We start from the raw sequence: 23210 nt of genomic DNA, 5'->3' as shown, positions 1-23210 counted from the left end.
GTTAGAATGGCCAAGTCAAAGTCCAGACCTGAATCCAATCGAGAATCTGTGGAAAGAGCTGAAAACTGTTGTTCACAAACGCTCTCCATCCAACCTCACTGAGCTCGAGCTGTTTTGCAAGGAAGAATGGGCAAGAATTTCAGTCTCTCGATGTGCAAAACTGATAGAGACATACCCCAAGCGACTTGCAGCTGTAATCGCAGCAAAAGGTGGCTCTACAAAGTATTAACGCAAGGGGGCCGAATAATTTTGCACGCCCCACTTTTCATTTTTTTATTAGTTAAAAAAGTTTCAAAAATCCAATAGATTTTGTTCCACTTCACAATTGGGTCCCACTTGTTGGTGATTCTTCACAAAAAATAAAAATTTTATATCTTTATGTTTGAAGCCTGAAATGTGGCAAAAGGTTGAAAAGTTCAAGGGGGCCGAATACTTTCGCAAGGCACTGTAAAATATTGTTGCAATATTTTATGTCACACCGTATTTGCGCAGCGGTTTTTCAAACGGATTTTTTTTTTTTAAAACATACACTTTCATTTTTTTTTTTTTACATTTGTATAATGTGAAAGAAGATGTTACACCGTGAGAATTGTGAGAGAATTGCGATCTTTATTCTAAGCGAAACAATCGTGATTCTCATTTTAGCCAGAATCGTGCAGCTCTACTGTACGTCGGCTAATGTGGGTGCGCGCACCGCCGGAGGCCATCGGGGGAGCCAATCAGCGGGTCCCGCGGACTCGATGTCCGTCAGCCACACGCGATCATTCACAGCAGTGACAGAACGGGGATCTGCCTGTGTAAACAAGGCAACTCTACGTCTGACAGGGGAGATCACACAGATCCTTTCTTTCTGCTAAGTAGGAAGACGGATCTGTGTGTTTCCCGTCACACAGAACCCTCATACAGTTGGAGCCATTTCACACTGACAGTGTGGCTGTGTTAGCAGTAAAGCACCACTAGTTTAAGCGGTGCTTTACCGTCATTTTAGCGACGCTTTTTGACCGATAGCGGGGCGCTTTTAACCCCAGCTAGTGGCCGAACAAAGGGTTAAAAGTGCCACTGCTGAGTCGCTTTGCAGGGGCTGCCTATTGATTTCAATGGGCAGGGGCGCTTTAGGAGCGGCGTATACGCCACTCCTAAAGCCTCGTACACACGATCAGATTTTTGGCCGACAAAGCGTCAGACTTTTATCGGAAGGGCGTGTGCCAGGAACTTGTCTTGCATACAAACAGTACACAATTATCGGGCAACAAATACAAACGTAATGACGTACTACGTGGAACTTCAGCTCTTGAGCGCCACCCTTTGGGCACCCTCTGCTAATGTCGTATTTGGTGGTGAGCATTGATTCTGAGCATGCACGTTGGACTTTTCTGTGTTTGTACTTTGGACTTTTGTGTGATGGACTTGTGTACACACCATAGGAAAATCTGACAACAGACTGCTGTCCGCCGAAAATTTACTGGCCTGCCATCCATCATTTGTTGGCCGAAAGTTAGACAACAATTGTTCAATGGAGCGTACTAATGGTCGGATTTTAGGCAAACAGTCTGTCATCACACAATTCTTTGCTGAAAATCCGATCGTGTGTACGAGGCTTTAAGCACCCCAAAGATGCTGTTTGCAGGACTTTTTATGATGTCCTGCCAGAGCAGCGCCCCAATGTGGAAGCACTCGGGCTTTCACACTAGGACTGCGGATGAGGCATTTTTCAGGTGCTATACAGGCGGTATTTTAGCGCCAAAGCACCTGAAAAATGCCCCAGTGTGAAAGGGGTCTTAGTAATCACAAACAGGGAACACATTTAACACCTTGAACGCCCCTGATGTTAACCCCTTCCCTGCCAATGCCATTAGTACAATAACAGTGCATATTTTTTAGCACTTTATTGGTGTCACTGGTCCCCAAAAAAGTGTCTGAAATGTCAGTTAGGCGTCTGATCTTTCTGCCGCAATGTCGCAGTCCCGCTAAAAATCACTGATTGCCGCCATTACTATTCAAAAGAAAAAAGAAATAATAAAAATGCCATAAATCTATCCCCTATTTTGTAGACGCTATAACTTTTGCGCAAACCAATTAATATACGCTTATTGAGATTTTTTGTGTAGCAGAATACATATCAGCCTAAACTGATGAATAATTTAGTTTTTTTACATTTTTAATTTTGGAAATGTGTTATAGCAGAAAGTTAAAACAAAAAGAGATGTTTTTATATATATATATATATATATATATATATATATATATATATATATATATATATATTTTTTTTTTTTACATTTTTTTTTATTGTCTGCTTTTTTTTTGTTTATAGCGCAAAAAATAAAAACCGCTGAGGTGATCAAATACCACCAAAAGAAAGCTCTGTTTGTGGGAAAAAAAATCGGTAGTCTGCAATTTTCTTGAACAGAGAGCCACACCACCTCATTTGTACCCAGAAGTGCCACCTATTAATGCCCTTCAGTGCCACCCATCAATGCCACCCAGTGTCACCTTATCATTGCCTATCAGTGCCCATCAGTGCAGCCTATCAGTGCCCATCAGTTCAGCTATCATTGCCCATCAGTTCAGCTATCAGTGCCCATCAGTTCAGCTTATCAGTGCCCATCAGTTCAGCCTATCAGTGCCCATCAGTTCAGCCTATCAGTGCCCATCAGTTCAGCCTATCAGTGCCCATCAGTTCAGCCTATCAGTGCCCATCAGTGCAGCCTCATCAGTGCACATCAATGAGGGAGAAAAATTACCTGTTCGCAATTTTTTTTTACAAACTATGAAAATGTTATTTATTTTATTTTTTTTCAAGATTTTTGGGTACAGTGAAAATTAAATTTTTGGGTATGGTAAAAATGTAATTTGGGTACAGTGTAGCATGACCGCGCAATTGTCATTCAAAGCGCGGCAGCGCTGAAAGCTGAAAAGTGGCCTGGGCAGGAAGGGGGTTTAAGTGCCCAGTAGGCAAGTGGTTAATAAATCAACTCCATAGCTTTGTCATGCCGCCCCACTCACTTTAATTCGCTGGGCGAAGGCCTTGGGTGGCGGTGGCCTGGCCGCCATTCGGTATTCCTGGCAGATGTCATTCCGCATGTGGCTTCGAAAGTGTCCATGAAAGCCGCTGGGGAACTGAAAGAAAGAAGTGATGACATACAAAGAGTTACATTGCTGGCCAAAAGGGAATCTGTATACACTACAAAATGCCCGCGTGGAAATGCAAAGGGGGAAGCTGCCATTTTCTCAGTTGCAGGCTATGTAATATTAATGAAGCCGTAATGCACCCTTCAACACCAATGATGTGTACCCTTCAACACTAATGATGTGCACCCTTCAACACTAATAATGTGTACCCTTCAACACTAATGATGGGCACCCTTCAACACTAATGATGTGTACCCTTCAACACTAATGATGTGTACCCTTCAACACTAATGATGTGCACCCTTCAACACTAATGATGTGCACCCTTCAACACTAATGATGTGCACCCTTCAACACCAATGATGTGCACCCTTCAACACCAATGATGTGCACCCTTCAACACCAATGATGTGTACCCTTCAACACTAATGATGTGTACCCTTCAACACTAATGATGTGTACCCTTCAACACTAATGATGTGTACCCTTCAACACCAATGATGTGCACCCTTCAACACTAATGATGTGCACCCTTCAACACCAATGATGTGCACCCTTCAACACCAATGATGTGCACCCTTCAACACCAATGATGTGCATCCTTCAACACTAATGATGTGCACCCTTCAACACTAATGATGTGTACCCTTCAACACTAATGATGTGTACCCTTCAACACTAATGATGTGTACCCTTCAACACTAATGATGTGTACCCTTCAACACTAATGATGTGTACCCTTCAACACCAATGATGTGCACCCTTCAACACCAATGGTGACTAATGATGGGCACCCTTCAACACCAATGATGTGCACCCTTAAACACTAATGATGGGCACCCTTCAACACCAATGATGTGCACCCTTAAACACTAATGATGGGCACCCTTCAACACCAATGATGTGCACCCTTAAACACCAATGATGTGCACCCTTCAACACTAATGATGTTCACCCTTAAACACCAATGATGTTCACCCTTAAACACCAATGATGTTCACCCTTAAACACTAATGATGTTCACCCTTAAACACTAATGATGGGCACCCTTAAACACCAATGATGTGCACCCTTAAACACTAATGATGGGCACCCTTAAACACTAATGATGTGCACCCTTAAACACCAATGATGTGCACCCTTAAACACTAATGATGGGCACCCTTCAACACCAATGATGTGCACCCTTAAACACCAATGATGTGCACCCTTAAACACTAATGATGGGCACCCTTAAACACCAATGATGTGCACCCTTAAACACCAATGATGTGCACCCTTAAACACTAATGATGTGCACCCTTCAACGCCAATGATGTGCACCCTTCAACACTAATGATGTGTACCCTTCAACACTAATGATGTGTACCCTTCAACACCAATGATGTGTACCCTTCAACACTAATGATGTGTACCCTTCAACACTAATGATGTGTACCCTTCAACACCAATGATGTGCACCCTTCAACACCAATGATGACTAATGATGGGCACCCTTCAACACCAATGATGTGCACCCTTAAACACTAATGATGGGCACCCTTCAACACCAATGATGTGCACCCTTAAACACCAATGATGTTCACCCTTAAACACCAATGATGTTCACCCTTAAACACTAATGATGGGCACCCTTAAACACCAATGATGTGCACCCTTAAACACTAATGATGGGCACCCTTAAACACTAATGATGTGCACCCTTAAACACCAATGATGTGCACCCTTAAACACTAATGATGTTCACCCTTAAACACCAATGATGTTCACCCTTAAAGACTAATGATGGGCACCCTTAAACACCAATGATGTGCACCCTTAAACACTAATGATGGGCACCCTTAAACACTAATGATGTGCACCCTTAAACACCAATGATGTGCACCCTTAAACACTAATGATGGGCACCCTTCAACACCAATGATGTGCACCCTTAAACACCAATGATGTGCACCCTTAAACACTAATGATGGGCACCCTTAAACACCAATGATGTGCACCCTTAAACACTAATGATGTGCACCCTTCAACGCCAATGATGTGCACCCTTCAACACCAATGATGTGCACCCTTAAACACTAATGATGTGCACCCTTCAACACCAATGATGTGCACCCTTAAACACTAATGATGGGCACCCTTCAACACCAATGATGTGCACCCTTCAACACCAATGATGTGCACCCTTCAACAATAATGATGAATACCCTTAAACATTAATGATGTGCACCCTTCAACACTAATGATGTGCACCCTTCAACACTAATGATGTGCACCCTTCAACACCAATGATGTGCACCCTTCAACACTAATGATGGGCACCCTTCAAAACTAATGATGTGCACCCTTCAACACCAATGATGTGCACCCTTCAACACCAATGATGTGCGCCCTTCAACACCAATGATGTTACTATTACGTAGTCTGCAGGTTAGTGGAAGGTGGCTTTCTGTGGAGTAATGTCATCTGGGTATAGGCAGGCCGGTTGAAGTCAAGGTTGAATCCATGCCCTCCTATGCCTCACCGCTGGCTCTTTATTATGAGGCGCGGCCTCCTTCTCCCCTATGGGAGGTTTGGGAGGGGTGGGGTTCAAGTTTGACTTTTACTGGGAAGGTCAAGATGTGTACAAAAATTAAGCAATCAGTATCTTGGGGTCCTACTGATAGTTTGGAGTTATGTTTTTCACTAAAGGTAACATCGCTTCAAGTTTGAATTGCCTAGACAGCTTTACTATAAGGATAGAGTTAGACTTGAGTCTAAATATCCCTTTCCTATGAAGCCTGGTTCCTCATTTGGATCGCACTTCAGAGGCCCATAGCCCAGACATATGAAGAATACGGGAGATTGTTGTCACATGTACCACACAGCCAGTACTTGCCGGATATTCCTGCAGCTCCTTTAATGTTGCTGTAGGCCTCTTGGCAGCCTCTTTGACCGGTTTTCTGCTCATCTTTTCATCAATTTTGGAGGGACGTCCAGTTCTTGGTGATGTCACTGTTACGCCATATTTTCTCCTCTTGATGAGGACTGTCTTCATCGTGTTCCATGGTATATCTAACGCCTTGGAAATTATTTTGTACCCTTCTCCTGCCTGATACCTTTAAACAATGAGATCCCTCTGATGCATTGGAAGCTCTCTGCGGACCATGTGGCTTTCGCTGTGGGATGTGACTAAGGAAAGGTCAGGAAAGACCTACTAGAACAGCTGAACTGTATTTTGGTTAATCAGAGGCAATTTAAATGATGGCTGGTGTGTACTGACTCCTATTTAACATGGATTTGAATGTGATTGCTTAATTCTGAACACAGCTACATCCCCAGTATAGGAGGGTGTGCACACATTATTTAATTTTTACTTCCCCTCCCTAAAAGATTTCAGTATGTTTTTCAACCGAGTTGGAAAGGTGGAAAAAAATCTGAAAGTATTTCTTTGTCTAATTTATTTACATCACAGAAACCGGCCATTTTAACAGGGGTGTGTAGACTTTTTATATCCATTGTATATATATATATTATGCTATAGCTAACATTGCGCCACTGGAATGACACCATGAATTATGAATCATGATCTCATTTGGGAATTAAAGCCGGGACTTGCGTTATACTGGGGGTGGCGGGGAGGGGGTTTAATAATAATTTTGTAAAACATTAATGAACAATGGTTGCCCAGAGGCTTCAAGCTGTTTGCTTCAGACATGAGCCGGCTTACAGGGACAATCAGAAGGGCAATTTTGGTTTACGGTGAAAAATATGGTTTTGTCTGGAAGCTGAGGGAAAAAATTCAGTCATTACAATTTGATGTCTTAATTAAACTAGATGAATTATTTGTATTATTTTTAACAAAGGAACAGGAGATGTTAAAATTACTTCTGAACGATAGCCAGCTGTTCAGCCATTTTTAACCCCTTGGCGCCGACCACACACATATATACCTCAGTGGCGGCTGCTGTTCAATAATTTGGGGGGTGGCAGACCAATGCCAATGTAGATTAAGGGGCCAGATGCATGGATAGGGGCCATTAGCGAACGGGCCACAAAGTAAATTGATACCCAACACGTCACGCTTAAAAGTTGCGCCCGCTAGTGGAATGGCGACACACTTTTACCCTTCGAAATCTCCATAGGCGACATTTAAAAAAATTATACAAGTTGCATTTTTTAGGTTACAGAGGAGGTCTAGGGCTAGAATTATTGCTCTCGCTCTACTGATCGTGGCGATACCTCACATGTGTGGTTTGAGTACCGTTTTCATATGCAGGCGCTACTCACGTATGCGATTGCTTCTGCATCGAGCTCGGGGGGGCGCATTTAAAAAAAAATAATAATTCATATTTATTTTACCTTTTATTTTTACACTGTTCTTTTAAAAAAAATAAAAAATATTGTGTCACATTTATTCCTATCACAAGGAATGTAAACATCCCTTGTAATAGAAAAAAAAGCATGACAGGACCTCTTAAATATGAGATCTAGGGGGTCAAAAAGACCTCACATCTCATATTTGCACTTAAATACAATAAAAAAGAAAAAATGTAATTTAAAAAAATCAAAATCAAAAATGTCCCTTTAAGAGCTATGGGCAGAAGTGACATTTAGCGTTGCTTCCGCCCTGCAATGATATGGAGATGGGTGGGGGCCATCTTCCCCTCACTCGTCTCCATACCCAGGAAGGAAAAGCATCCGCTCGCCTCCGACACTACCGACGGCTCCGGTAAGCGCCAGAGGGTACCGGAGAGAGGCGGGCCTCTCCCTGCGCCAATAAAAGTGATTTTGCGGTGAATCCGCACAGAGACCACTATTATCGGAAACCGAAGAACAGGATACCGGGGTTATGGTAGCTAGCTGCTGCCATAACAACGATATCCCTCTTCAAAGTAAGGACGTATGTCAGCGTGCGGCGGTCCGTAAGTGGTTAAAAAAACAAAAAAAAAAACAAATGTTATACTTACCTCCTCTGTGCAGTTGGTTTTCTACAGAGTGGCCCCGATCCTCCTCTTCTGGGGTCCCTCCGTGGCTCTTGGCTCCTCCTCTTCTCGAGTGCCCCATTGGAGAGCTGCTCTCTCTGAGGGCACTCGTGCGGACACGCCGCACTCCAGTGTCCTGCTGCTGCACCCATTGATACAGACCTCAAGTTGCATCAAAGTGGGACCAAAGTAGTGCAGGGGCCACTTTGTAGTCGCTGCGACCTGAAGTCGCACAGATATGAATGGTACTCATTGGAAATCATGGGGGTACGACTTGTCTTGCGACTTTGCAGTCCCAAGTCACAGGACAAGTTGCACAAGTGGAAACAGAGCCTAAATCGCTAATGTCACAAGTGGGTGGGTTCCTGCGCCCCGAGCCCAACCTTTTTTGAAGCCAATTAGAGCCTCAGGTTACAATTATGAGCTTACAAAAAAAAAACCTCATAGAAACCTATGATTCCAGCGGCCCACATGGAATTGGGGGGGCAGCATCCCTGCGCCCCAGCGCTGGTCAGTACACTGTTCACACTAGTAATCAGTGCACTGATCATCAGTGCAAACACATCAGTGCCGCTTATCGGTGACCATGGGTGCCGCCTCATCAGTGCCCATCAGGGCAGCTTATCGGTGCCCATGGGTGCTGCCTCATCAGTGCCCATCAGGGCAGCTTATCAGCGTCCATGGGTGCCGCCTCATCAGTGCCCATCAGGGCAGCTTATCAGTGCCCATGGGTGCCGCCTCATCAGTGCCCATCAGGGCAGCTTATCTGCGTCCATGGGTGCCGCCTCATCAGTGCCCATCAGGGCAGCTTATCAGCGTCCATGGGTGCCGCCTCATCAGTACCCATCAGGGCAGCTTATCTGTCCCCATGGGTGCCACTTATCAGTGCCCATGGGTGCCGCCTCATCAGTGCCCATCAGGGCAGCTTATCCGCACCATGGGTGCCGCCTCATCAGTGCAGCTTATCAGCGTCCATGGGTGCCGCCTCATCAGTACCCATCAGGGCAGCTTATCGGTGCCCAAGGGCGCTGCCTCATCAGTGCCCATCAGGGCAGCTTATCAGTGCCCATGGGTGCCGCCTCATCAGTGCCCATCAGGGAAGCTTATCAGCGTCCATGGGTGCCGCCTCATCAGTACCCATCAGTGCAGCTTATCGGTGCCCAAGGGTGCTGCCTCATCAGTGCCCATCAGGGCAGCTTATCAGTGCCCATGGGTGCCGCCTCATCAGTGCCCATCAGGGCAGCTTATCGTTGCACATGGGTGCCGCCTCATCAGTGCCCATTAGTGAAGGAGAAAAATTACTTACTTGCAAAATGTTATAACAGAAACTAAGATTTTTTTATCATTTATTTAACAAAAACAAAAAAATCCCAGTAGTGAATAAATATCATAAATAAAAGCTCTATCTGTCTAAAAAAAAAAAGATAAAAATGTCATTTGGATACACTGTTGCATGACCGCGCAACTGTCATTCAGGGTACAACAGTGCTGAAATCTGAAAATTGTCCTGGGTAGGAAGGGGGTAACAGTGCCCGGTATTGAAGTGGTTAATGATGCCAATACTTCCTCTGCTGCACCCCTTCCCCCACAAATAAAAGGATCACGAAATAACACAATTCTTTGGAAAGATATTCTAAATGGGAGATGTGTGTCACATCACGTCCTCTTAAAAATGAGTGTCAGCTCCGTTGCACCGGAGAATTCTTTATGATAAGAAGAAGGAATACCCTTACCCAGGATCCTGTGACGGTGACTGGCATCACTTCCTTCCAGAACCCGCAATACAAATCCTCTAATTTCACGTGTGTGAGACGATCCAAGCAAAGTTCAGGTATATTTTCTGTCTCTTGCACTGTTAATAGGTTGCCGGGGTGCTGTTGACAATCGTTGCCAAGTGACCGGAGCTAAAGGCTGTGAGCGGCTCCGGAATTCCACCCGGAAACACAAATCACACAAAACACAAATCGCTGCTACAATAGTAAACACACAGAGAATCATTCACAAAGATAAAAATAAAAACAATTATTTCAGGTTATGCATTAAAAACAAACAAACTAAAACAAAAAAACAACAACTTTGCAGCGTTGTCCTGAGGTGTCCTCAGCCTGGTCTCTGGGGCTTCCGGACTCCAGAGGGGTTTATTGCGGGGGAGGGGGGCTCCACATTTTCTAAAATAAAGGGTCAGTTTACTGTCCTTCAGAATTTAGGGGGCCGGACTGCGGCCATTGGGAGTAGAAAAATAATCCCCCATCCTTGGTGTCAGTGGGAGGAGTAGTGTATTGAAGGGGCGTGTCCCTGACCCCCTGGGCTCACACAAATTGAAGGGGCGAGTCCCTGACCCCACAAATCAAGAGGGCGTATCTCTGACCTCACACAAATTGAGGGGGCGAGTCCCTGACCCCACAAATCAAGAGGGCGTATCTCTGACCTCACACAAATTGAGGGGGTGTGTCCCTGACCACCCGGGCTCACTCAAATAAAGGGGCATGTCCCTCAACCCCTGGGCTCACACAAATTGAAAGGGTGTGTCCCTGACCTCACTCAAATAGAGGGGGCGTGTCCCTGACCCCACAAATCAAGAGGGTGTATCTCTAACCTTACACAAATAGAGGGGGCGTGTCCCTGACCACCTGGGCTCACTCAAATAAAGGGGCGTGTCCCTGAACCGCTGGGCTCACTCAAATAAAGGGGCGTGTCCCTGAACCGCTGGGCTCACTAAAATAAAGGGGCGTGTCCCTAAACCCCTGGGCACGCTCAAATAAAGGGGCGTGTCCCTGAACTCACTCAAATAAAGGGGCGTGTCTCCGAACCCCTAGGCTCGCTCAAATAAAGGGGCGTGTCCCTGAACCCCTGGGCTCACTCAAATGAAGGGGCGTGTCTCTGAACCCCCGGGCTCAGTCAAATAAAGGGGCGTGTCTCTGAACCCCCGGGCTCACTCATATCGAGGGGACGTGTCCCTGAATCCCTGGGCTCCCACAAATCAAGGGTGTGTTTTTCTGACCCCCTGGGCTCACACAAATTGAAGGGGCGTGTCCCTGACCTCACTCAAATCAAGGGGAGTGTCCCTGACCCCCACAAATCAATAGTATATCTCTGACCTCATGCAAATTGAGGGGGTGTGTCTCTGACCCCCTGGGCTCACTCAAATCGAGGGGGTGTATCCCTGACGTCACACAAATGGAGGGGGCGTGTCCCGACCCCCTAGGCTCACAGTAATTGAGGGGGCGTGTCCTTGACCCCCTGGTCTCACACAAATCGAGGGGGCGTGTCTCTGACCCCTAGGCTCACTCAAATAAAGGGGCTTGTCCCTGAACCCCTGGGCTCACTCAAATCGAGGGGACGTGTACCCCCTGGGCTCCCACAAATCAAGGGGGTGTTTTTCTGACCCCCTGGGCTCACTCAAATTGAAGGGGCGTGTCCCTGACCCCCTGGGTTCATGCAAACACCTCTTTACCCATCTCCCCCATCCTCTTTGCATTCCCACCCCCCATTCCTTACACCAAAAATGGCGCTCAGAGCTTCTTATAATATACAAGCTGCTGATCAAGGCTCCGCCCCTCCCCGCCGCAGTCCTTCTCTATGGAGGAAACACGAGGACTTTTGACAGCGGGCTCCGCCCCTCCCCCCACCGCACTGCTCCTCTATAGACGGACGCCATTTAAAACAGGCTCCGCCTCCCGCCGTGCTCCTCTACACAGGGGGGTAAGGTTTCACAGCTCACACAGGCTCCGCCCCCTGCAATGCTCCTCTATAGAGGAAATAAGTGACCCACGCGGCCCTCACACAAAGCTCCGCCCCCCCCCCCCCGCCATGCCCATGTAAGGAGGGGAAATAGGCGGGAAGAGGACGCCCCTCCTCTCTCCGTGGGAATGAATCGTGAGGTAAAATCCAGGGAAGGGCTGCGCCATCTTGTCTCCTCTATGGGCACTACAGAGGGGTGTGATGGGGAGAGCTGTGGTAGGATGCTTTGTTTCCTGTGTGGAGGGGGCTGCCCAATATTTTCCCCTCACACTCCAGTCTATGGAATGTTATAAGTAACATTTGGTTTAACCCCTTCATGCCTTTTCCTGACACTTGTTGCTTACAAGGTAAAATCTGCATTTATTTATTTTTTGCTAGAAAATTACATAAAACCCCAAAATTTTTAAATATGTATTTTGAACAGAGACCCAGGAGAATAAAATTCCGGTTGCTGCAATACTTTTATGTCACGCTGCATTCGCGCAGCGCTCTCTCCAACGCAATTTTTTTGGAAGAAATACATTTTCATGACTTAAAAAAAATAAACAGTAAAGTAAGCCTAATTTTTTTTGTATAATGTGAAAAATAAGGTTACGCCGAGTAAATAGATACCGAACATGTCACGCTTTAACCACTTAAGCCTCAGAAGATTTAACCCCCCCCTTATTATACAATACGGCACTGTGTCGCTTTAACTGACAATTGCGCGGTCGTGCGACGCTGTACCCAAACAAAATTGACGTCCTTTTTTTCCCCACAAATAGAGCTTTCTTTTGGTGGTATTGGGTCACCTCTGCGGTTTTTATTTTTTGCGCTCTAAGCAAAAAAAGAGCGTCAATTTTGAAAAACAAAAACAATATTTTTTTACTTTTTGCTAAAATAAATATCCCCCCAAAAAATGTAAAAAAATAATAATTTCTACATCAGTTTAGGCCGATATGTATTCTTCTACATATTTTTGCAATATAGTGTAATATGCACAGATTAGTTTGCGCAAAAGTTATCGTGACTACAAAATAGGGGATAGATTTATGGCATTTTTATTATAGTTTTTTTTACTAGTAATGGCGGTGATCTGCGATTTTTAGCGGGACTGCGACATTGCTACGGAGAGATCGGACACTTTTGAAAATTTTTCGGGGACCAGTGACATTTATACAGCGATCAATGCTATAAAAATGCACTGATTACTGTGTAAATGTCACTAGCAGGAAAGGGGTTAACACTAGGGGGGGCGATCAAGGGGTTAAATGTGTCCTGGGGAGGTGTTTCCAACCTTGGGGTAGGGGGAGGGGACTGACTGGAGGAGGAGAGAGATCGCTGTTCCTGATCACTAGGAACAGAGGATCACACTCTGTCAGAACAGGGATCTGTTTGTTTACACCCGCATCAGTTGTTATTACAAGAAAGCAGACTGTCCGCTATAAAAACCGGTACCGGGGTGGTCCCTGACCCCTGGGCTCACACAAAGCAGAGGGGTGTGTCCCTGACCACTGGGCTCACACAAAACAGGGGCGTGTCTCTGGGCTGCATGCAAAGCAGGGGCCAGTCCCTTTTCCCTTTGATTCACTTGAAGCAGGGGTGTGTCTCTATTATCCCGGACTCACACAAAGCAGGGGCGTGTCTCTGTTATCCCGGACTCACACAAAGCAGAGGCGTGTCTCTGTTATCCCGGACTCACACAAAGCAGAGGCGTGTCTCTGTTATCCCGGACTCACACAAAGCAGAGGCGTGTCTCTGTTATCCCGGACTCACACAAAGCAGAGGCGTGTCTCTGTTATCCCGGACTCACACAAAGCAGAGGCGTGTCTCTGTTATCCAGGACTCACACAAAGCAGGGGCGTGTCTCTGTTATCCCGGACTCACACAAAGCAGGGGCGTGTCTCTATTATCCCGGACTCACACAAAGCAGGGGCGTGTCTCTGTTATCCCGGACTCACACAAAGCAGGGGCGTGTCTCTGTTATCCCGGACTCACACAAAGCAGAGGCGTGTCTCTGTTATCCCGGACTCACACAAAGCAGAGGCGTGTCTCTGTTATCCCGGACTCACACAAAGCAGAGGCGTGTCTCTGTTATCCCGGACTCACACAAAGCAGGGGCGTGTCTCTGTTATCCCGGACTCACACAAAGCAGGGGCGTGTCTCTATTATCCCGGACTCACACAAAGCAGGGGCGTGTCTCTGTTATCCCGGACTCACACAAAGCAGGGGCGTGTCTCTGTTATCCCGGACTCACACAAAGCAGAGGCGTGTCTCTGTTATCCCGGACTCACACAAAGCAGGGGCATGTCCCTGGGCTCATGCAAAGCAGAGGCATCCCTCAGCACACAACGGGGTGTGGGCATGTCTCTATCTCATGTACACACACGCACCCCCATGTACACATACACACACACACACCATGTACACATACACACACACACCCCATATACACATACACGCACACCCCCCCCCCCCCCCATACACACACATGCACCCCCCATGCACACACACATGCACCCCATGTACACATACACACCCCCCATGTACACACACACACACATCCCCATGTACACATACATACCCCCATGTACACGCACCCCATGTACACACACACACACCCCATATGTACACACACACATGGGCCCCCCATGTACACATATACACCACCATGTACACACACACGGACCCCCCATGTACACATATATACCCCCATGTACACACACACCCCATGTACACATACAAACCCCATGTAGACACACCCCATGTACACATACAAACCCCATGTACATACACCCCATGTACACATACAAACCCCATGTACACCCCCCCCCCCCCCCCTCCCATGTACACACACAGTGGTCTTCCTTGTTTTATCAGATATGTGACAGACATGGAGGTACAGTGATGGAGAGATTTTACTCAGATACTTTTTTTCTCCTCCTCCTCCTGTCTATAAATATAAAATCTCCTTATCATTTTTCGCATCTTGTTTGTTTCTTCAGTGGATTACTCAGTATATTTCTTTTTCATTTCTTTGAAGTGTATCCAATGTATATTTAATGTTTGGTTTTTTTGTTGGCCTGAAGCATTCATATGGTTATGAAAAGGAGGTAATGACATGAAATTTCCCTGATTCTAAAAAATATGCTGCATTGTGAAGATGTACAAAGTGTGCATCATTCTTCACAGGGTGGGGGTGGCTTTGTACCTCACTGAAAAAACACATGGGCTTATTTAAAGAAACCCTGTCAACATCTGTATCTTTCAACATCTTTACTGTATCCTTTAACAACACAGGGGCTGGCAGGTGGAAGCACAGTTTACAGCAGGGGACCAGGTATTTGACGCCCCTGGAAGTGTGTCAGAGGCTTAAAATTCCAGTCTGATCTACAGAGTAAAGATTGGAGTCATTGTCCTCCAAAGAGGTAAGTGTTATTTATCTTCATTTGCAGGAAACTTTTATTAGACTTATAAACTATTCCTAAATGACTTCAAGTAAATAGCGGCAGAAGAAAATGTGCATATCTCTATTGCGTATCAATTTATTAAAGCTGAATTCCAGAACTGTGAGTTAAGTCCAAGGATGTGCATGACATCTCCTGAACTTATCTCTTATTTATATCTGACAGGTTGATTGCATTCCTGGATGACAGGGCTGTATTTTTGGGAGCCTGACGCTGATGCTTCAGGTCTAAGCCACTTCAACCCAAGAGGCGGTCTAGCGGCAATGCCTGCCCCTCCCCTCCTCCTGCCCATTCACAGAAGCCCTTGTGTTCTGTGAACTCATTCACAGAATACAAAGGCTTCTCTGAATGGGCAGAAAAGGGGAGGGGCGTGCATAGCTGCTCTGTGTGTCTCTCTCTCCTATCTTACAGCCCTGAGTGTCAGTGTAAATTTTTTTGTTTATTAAAAATCTTACAGACATACAACATAATAAAAACATATTTGCTGTGTGTGTGTGAGTAATATATATATATATATATATATATATATATATATATATATATAAAATTTTTTGCAATATTTCCATCAGTATCACCAGCAAAGCAGCTTCATTATTATCCCATTAAACAAGAAGAGAATTGTGCGCTGCGTTACGAAATTTTGTAATTCGCCACGTTACGAATGTTAATTCTCCATTACGAACGCTAGTTTGCAAGACAGACCGCTTCCAGCTCATCCTTGCTTCCGAGCATGCGTGGTTGTACTTTGGACTTTTGTCCGACGGACTTGTGTACACACGCTCGGAAAATCCGACAACAGACACTTGTCCGGAAAATTTTAAAGCCTGCCATCCAACATTTGTCCGTGGAAAATCCGACAACAATTGTCCAATGGCGCGTACAAACGCTTGGATTTTCTGCCAACAGCCTGTCATCACACATTTCCCGTCGGAAAGTCTGATCTTGTGTACACGGTTTAAGAAATGATTACATATTTAATCCATGCATGCAGCCTTTTTTCAAAAATCTGATCTTATAAACATCTAGGGGATGTAAAAAGACAGAAAGAAAAGCTGCACACCCAGAGACTAACAGACAGCAGCTATGGGGGATCTGACATTCCTCCACCCCTTTGTCCAGGCCCCCCCCCCAGTCTCAGTGTATGCTCCAGCAGAGCCATAAACCTGTCAGATATATATAATAGAGGACAATCGGGGCTGTAAGAGAGGATAGGGAGGCACATAGAGCAGCTAATCCCCGCCCTTTCCCTCTGCTGCACATTCAGAGAAGCCTTTGTATTGTTTGAATGAGTTCACTTAATACAAAGGCTTCTGTGATTGTCAGGAGGAGGGGAAGGGCAGGCGTTGGCAGCTACACTGAAGCTACTTAGACCTGAAGCATCGGGCTCCCGGACATGCAGCACTGTCTTCCGGTAATGCAACAAAACTCTCAGATGTAAATAATAGAGATGAGTTCAGGAGATGTCATGCGCCTCCATGGACTTAACTCATAGTTTGCCTTCTCTTTTTACAAAGGAGCTGAATTCCTGGAATTCAGCTTTAAAAAAAAAAACACTTTCCGACTGGGCTATAGGCAAAAGACAGCTACAGCTACAGCACAGCCATCCAGTTCTGGCAGGGATGGATCCATGCCAGTCATGTGAAGAACCCAGAACCTTGCCCCCCTGTGCGCCCTTGAGGCACACATCGGGCACGCTCTGTGATCCGTCAGAAACAGCTGATCACAGATTGAGGTACAGGGTCAATCACAGCGACTCTTTGCTATGTGATCAGCTGTGTCAAATCACAGCTCATATTTGTATTTATTTATTTATTTCAGGTACTTATATAGCGCAGTCAATTTACGCAAAGCTTTACATATACATTGTACATTCCCATCAGTTCCTGCCCTCAAAGCTTACAATCTAAGGTCCCTAACTCACATTCATATGTAAACAAATGCTGGTTATTGGCATTTCCTTTCCTCAGCGCTGTCAGTGTGTGAGCAAAAGAAAGCTGACAACCGGCTTTCCTGTGACAGGGAACATTTACACTGATCATCAGTGCCAATCAGTGCAGCATATCAGTGCCCATCAATGACCATCAGTGCAGCCCCATCAGTGCCCATCAATGACCATCAATGCAGCTTATGAGTGCCCATCAGTGCAGCATATCAGTGCCCATCAGTGGAGCCTCATCATTGCCCATCAGTGCATCCCCATCAGTGCCAATCAGTGCCCATCAATGACTATCAATGCAGCTTATGAGTGCCCATAAGTGCAGCATATCTGTGCCCATCAGTGGAGCCTCATCATTGCCCATCAGTGCATCCCCATCAGTGCCCATCAATGACCATCAATGCAGCTTATGAGTGCCCATCAGTGCAGCATATCAGTGTGCATCGGTGCAGCCTCTTCAGTGCCTCCTCATTAGGGCTCATCAATTGTTATCAGTGCAGCTTATCAGTGCCCATCAATTCAGCCTTATCAGTGCAGCTTATCAGTACCTATCAGCGAAGAAGAAAAATGACTTATTTGCAAATTAAAAATATTTTTTTTCTAATTTTGAACGTGCAATTGTCATTTAAAGTGTGACAGCGCTGAAAGCTGAAAATATTGGACTGGGCAGGAAGGGGGTGAATGCGCCCAGTATTGAAGTGGTTAAAGATGAATTCCAGGTATGGTATGTTTTTACACAGTTATATTGGTCCAGCTTGGATTAATGTAACTTGATGTGTATACCTTACCTGGCCGATGCCTTTGGAAGCCACAAATCACTGAAGTAGATCTTCCAGGTCCTCATCCGAGCAGCCAGCCAGGTGCATTGCTGTCAATATTTATTTTTGTAATGTAATTCTGCATAAAACATTTAAGTGTAATTTCAAGAGATAATTTATGAGGACGTGTTTAGAGGTGGAATTGGGGGCAGGGCAGGGTAGGGGTTGGGTGGGACAACTGGTGGCGCATAACCCTTAAGGCTTGGCTAGTAGCTCAGGACTTGACATTTTGTACTAAGGGTTTGATTTACTAAAGGCAAAGAGACTGTGCACTTTGCAAAGTGTTGTTGCACTCTGCTCTTAGTAAATTAGCAAAAGTTCTGCTGACTTCTATCATCCAATCGTGTGCAAGCAAAAAAACTTTTTTTTTTTTTAAATTTCCTTGCATGTGAGTGGGCATTCTTTGCAAATTGAAGTTTTACCTCATTTACTAAGCTCTGGGGCACCTGCACTTTGCAGAGCGTCTATTTGCCTTTACTAAATCAACCCCATAGTTACATTGGTCCAGGCTGGCCAAGTAAACACATCTACTTCAGTGGTCTCCGCTTGCTTCTGGGTCCTTTGCTGAGCTGCCAGCCTGATGCATTGGGTGTTATTTACTAAAGGAAAATCCACTTTGCACTGAAAGTGCACTTGAAAGTAAAGTCACTGTAGATCCGAGGGGGACATGCAAGGAGAATAAAAAACAGCATTTTTGATGATAAAATCAGAAGAGCTTCCACTGATTTCAGATCTACCCCTTAGATTTGGAGTGACTGCACTTCCAACTGCACTTTCAGGTGCACTTGCAGTGCAAAGTGGATTTTCCTTTCGTAAATAACCCCCATTGTGAACACAGGAGGTCAGCTACTCAGCACAGGTGCCATTTTGGGAATGGTTTGCGCTTTCTGAATGGATGCAAAGTGTTCTATGATTGGATTAGGTGGAGTATATATATATATATATATATATATATATATATATATATATATATATATATTATAATCTCCCCAGAGCCCCCCCCTTGCATCAGGTTCCCCAGAGAGCCCCCCACTTATATCAGAGTCCCCAGAGAGCCTCCCCTCCTCTTGGGGACCCCTGCAGGGACTCAGGGTTATAGCCCCAAAAGCCACCCCCTAGTGACGCCACTGATGGAGGGAAACAATCTAATGCAGTGCGATCCAATGGAGCACAGGGGGGACATGCAGGGTCTTTTAGACCCAGCATGTCTCATTAAGAGAATCTGTCACCACAAAAATCATCACATAGGGGACTAAAAAAAAGGAAAGAATTTTTTTTTTTTAATTGTAAAAAAAATAGTTACACCCAAGAATATAAAATCCCTCTCTCCCTCTCCCCCCACCCTTACATAATATGCATGTATGAACATGGGGTGGCACAGTGGTTAGCACTCTTGCCTAGCAGTAAAAAGGGTCCCTGGTTCGAATCCCAACCACAACACTACCTGCCTGGAGTTTGCATGTTCTCTCTGTGCCTATGTGGGTTTCCTCCAGGTACTCCGGTTTCCTCCCACTCTCCAAAGACATGCCGGTAGGTTAATTGGCCTCTGTCCAAAATTGGCCCTAGTATATGAATGGGGACCTAGGATTGTGGGCTCCTAGAGGACTGATGTGAGTGTGCAATGTACAGGGATAGGGACAATTGTAGACACTCACTCTGGTTGAACTGGATGGACTGGTGTCTTTATTCAACCTTACTAACTATGTATCTATGTAACATAAATGCACATGTCGGGGCTGCCTTTGCAAGAAAATGTTGATTGTGATACACATGTTACATATTGCCACTGAGGCCGGAGTGAGAGCAATAATTCCAGCACCAGACCTCCCCTTTCCTCGGTGCAACCTCACCTTTAATATTTTACAAAAAAAGTGGGTAATTCATTGCGTTTTTTCTACCCAAAAATTGACTTTAGTGTATTTTTTTCTGAAATGTTGGCTTTCCTAGACCTTTGCAATAATATCGTGTGACAAAAAAATTGGAACTACCGCTATTTTATTCTCTAGGATGTATGCTTTCAGAAAAAAAAAATATATATATATATATATATAATTATTTTGAGGGGTTACTGTAATCTTCAGGCCCAAAACAATTTTTTAAACATGTATAATTCTGACTTACATTTTCTTTGGGGAACTTTCTGAAGGGCCAAAAATTACGATCCTCCCCACCCCCCCACCCCCAGACTGAGCATACTGGAAGCAAATCCAAGTCCAAATCCAAGTAAATGTTCACCTTACAGATCATCTGATTGCAGGACGATCTACATCCAATTTTACCAAACACCAGAATACAAGAATATGTTATTTCATTACACACATGGAAATATAATTATTCATACATCCTGCAGATAGTATAGAATATCCTACTCTTCTCATTACCATAATACTAATGAGCGGATACAATGTATATATTTACAGTTTTGCTTTGTGTCTTTTTTTTTTTTTTTACTACAGAGTCTAAAAATGAATCTCAATGTTTGGAACATCAAAGACATGTTCAGCATTCCTCCAGGAGCAGGGTGAGCGGTTTTCTGTATTTAGAATGTAATTTATTTCCTAGCAGCTACTGCATGAAGTTTAATTTGCAGGAAAAAAATATTACAATAAAGGATTTTAACTTGTCGGTTTTTAACCATAAGCCGAAAAGAACATAAACAAAGATTAGCGGGTAAGTCAGCATTTAGACAAGAGAAGGACTTCTCCAGAAGTTGTGTGCAGCGTTCACGTTGACGTGAAAATTCAGCACTTTTAAAAAAAAATTTTTTTTTAGCTTTTTTCTTAGTTTTTTTTTTTTTTTTAGTGGAGCATTTTTGGGCCCCCCTCCGCTCCAAAAACAGTCCAAAGAATCTCATGTACCAAATCTTAGCACAGAGCCAGGAACATCTGTGGTTGCGATTTCTTTTTTTTTATATAAATTTTTAGCATGATGGTAGTGCGTATTGTCGCTTGACATTCACGGCAAAATTGCACCGCATTTGGGGTGCAATTAAAAAATAATGGCTTCGCAAATGTGTTTCATGCGTTTTGCCGTGATTATGGAATCACTCATGAAATTTGAATTTCAGAAGATGGTTATATTCTATTTTTATTCTATTCTATTCTATTCCTTTATTTTCTATTCTATTTTATTCTGTTCTTTTATTTTCTATTCTATTTTGTTCTGTTTTACTGTATTCTTTTTTCTATTCTTTTATTTTCCATTCTAACCCTTTATTTTCTATTCAATTTTTTTTCTATTCTTTTCTGTTGTACGGTATTCTCTTCTGTTATACGCTATTATATTCTTTTCTATTCCATTCTATTATGTTCTTTTATTTTCTATTCTATTTTGTACTGTTATACTGTATTATTTTCTATTCTATTCTTAAACTTTTTATTATATCCCTTTATTTTCTATACTACTTTTTTCTATTGTTTTATGGTGTAGTCTGTTCTGTTTTACTCTATTTATATTCTATAATTCTTTTTTTTTTTAGAAAAAGGTTTAGTGTTTATATTTTGTACTGTTATACTGTATTATTTTCTATTCTACTCTTAAACTTTTTATTATATCCCGTTATTTTCTATACTACTTTTTTCTATTGTTTTATGGTCTAGTCTGTTCTGTTTTACTCTATTTATATTCTATAATTTTTTTTTTTTTTTAGAAAAAGGTTTAGTGTTTATATTTCAATGTGTTTATTAAAGAAAAAAGAACAAATAACCAGGTTCAAGATAGCCAGACAATATAGATATACTGGCGTTAAGTTTTCTGAACATCATACAACACTTTAGAGAAATAAACAGTACAGCCATAATACTCATCCATCAGCTGCTAAAATAACAGAACGTAACAGCCGGGATTATGTGTTCATAGTACTGGCAGGATATACCAGTAGTTTCCCCACTATAGCCAAAGTATCTCAATATGAAGGAGTAGTAGAGACCCAGAGTCCCGGGAGATCCCGGCTGCAATCGTCGGGATAACCCCAGCACTCACAATCGTGTAAGGCCTCCTGCGGTATCATTTGTGTTGTGCATAAATATTCCAAAAAAATTTAAATAAAATAAAAAGAAGAAAAGAGGAGAGAAGAAAGGGAGAAACAGAGGGAAAGAAGGAAAAGAAGAGTGAGAGAGAGGGTCATCCTGGAATCAATCCATGGGTCCCATATCTTATTCAATTTCTTTGTTTTGTTATTAAAGATATGAGTGAGCTTATCATTGATCACAATCCAATTAAGTTTACTTTTAACCTGGTCAAGAGGAATTTTCGACTGCAATTGTTTATCCACAATTGCCACCAGATAAAAGGTTTAGTGTTTAAAGCAGAGTTCCACCCAAAAATGGAACTTCCGCTTTTCTGGTTACACCCCCCCCCGGTGTCACATTTGGCACCTTTCAGGGGGGAGCAGATACCTGTCTAAGCCCCTGTACACACGGTCGGAGATTTCGACAACCAAATCCGTCGGATTTTGTCCGTCGGATTTTATCCGTCGGATCTTGTCCGAAACTGTTGCATACACACGGTCGGACTAAGTTGTCGAAAAATCCGATCTTTCAGAACGTGATGACGTTATTTCGTTACGATGGGACTACGTTCAGGCTAGTAGCCAATAGCTTTGATGTAGGAATTTGATCTGAGCATGCGTGGCACTTGGTCCGATCAAAATTCTCTACACATGATCGGATTAGGTCCGACCGGCCCAGTTGGTCGGGAAATATTTCCAACATGTTGGAAAATTGGGTCCGACGGATATTCCGACGGAATCAGTCCGATGCATACCACACACAGTCGGATTATCCGACAACACGGTCCGATAGGACACATTCCGACGGATTCTCCGACCGTGTGTACAAGGGCTAATACAGGTATTTTGCTCCCACTTCCAGGCATAGATACCCGAGCCACCCGCGGGTATCTATGCCACTCCCCCTCCCCCGCTGTATTCCCAGAAAACAGCAGGGACCAGTGGGATAGCGCAGTGCAAGTCACACATGCGCAGTAGGGAACCAGGAAGTGAAGCCGCAAGGCCTCAGTTCAAGATTCCCTTACCGAGGATGGCGGTGGCAGCACCCGACAGCCGAGGGACAGATCGGCTTTGGGTGCTGACATCGCAGGCGCACTGGACAGGTAAGCGTCCATATTTTAAAAGTCAGCAACTGCAGTATTTGTAGCTGCTGACTTTAAAAAA

General features: G+C 44.2%; 2 protein-coding genes across 4 annotated transcripts in view; one reads left to right on the top strand and one right to left on the bottom strand.

Annotated features, from left to right (window-relative positions):
• The window catches only part of CIMIP7 (ciliary microtubule inner protein 7), a 56379-nt gene extending 46265 nt beyond the window's left edge, over window positions 1-10114 (bottom strand). The window contains exons 1-2 of one of the 3 annotated variants that reach the window (XM_077451634.1): window positions 9830-10114; window positions 3007-3120 (exon numbers count right to left, since the gene is read on the bottom strand). In XM_077451634.1, coding sequence (XP_077307760.1) covers window positions 3007-3120; window positions 9830-9856 — 141 coding nt within the window. In that variant the 5' untranslated portion in view covers window positions 9857-10114. The remainder of the gene's footprint in view (window positions 1-3006; window positions 3121-9829) is intronic. The other 2 variants (XM_077451632.1, XM_077451635.1) reach the window with 2 other exon arrangements.
• A 1863-nt stretch (window positions 10115-11977) lies between these two features.
• The window catches only part of IHO1 (interactor of HORMAD1 1), a 55895-nt gene continuing 44662 nt past the window's right edge, over window positions 11978-23210 (top strand). The window contains exons 1-3 of the mRNA XM_077451631.1: window positions 11978-12184; window positions 15117-15244; window positions 20494-20558. Coding sequence (XP_077307757.1) covers window positions 20503-20558 — 56 coding nt within the window. The 5' untranslated portion in view covers window positions 11978-12184; window positions 15117-15244; window positions 20494-20502. The remainder of the gene's footprint in view (window positions 12185-15116; window positions 15245-20493; window positions 20559-23210) is intronic.

Source organism: Lithobates pipiens, unplaced genomic scaffold (assembly GCF_037356315.1).
Source record: "Lithobates pipiens isolate NorthernLeopardFrog02 unplaced genomic scaffold, aLitPip1_a1.2 Scaffold_23, whole genome shotgun sequence".
Classification (NCBI taxonomy): domain Eukaryota; kingdom Metazoa; phylum Chordata; class Amphibia; order Anura; family Ranidae; genus Lithobates; species Lithobates pipiens.
This window is presented reverse-complemented; position numbering and strand designations above follow the sequence as displayed.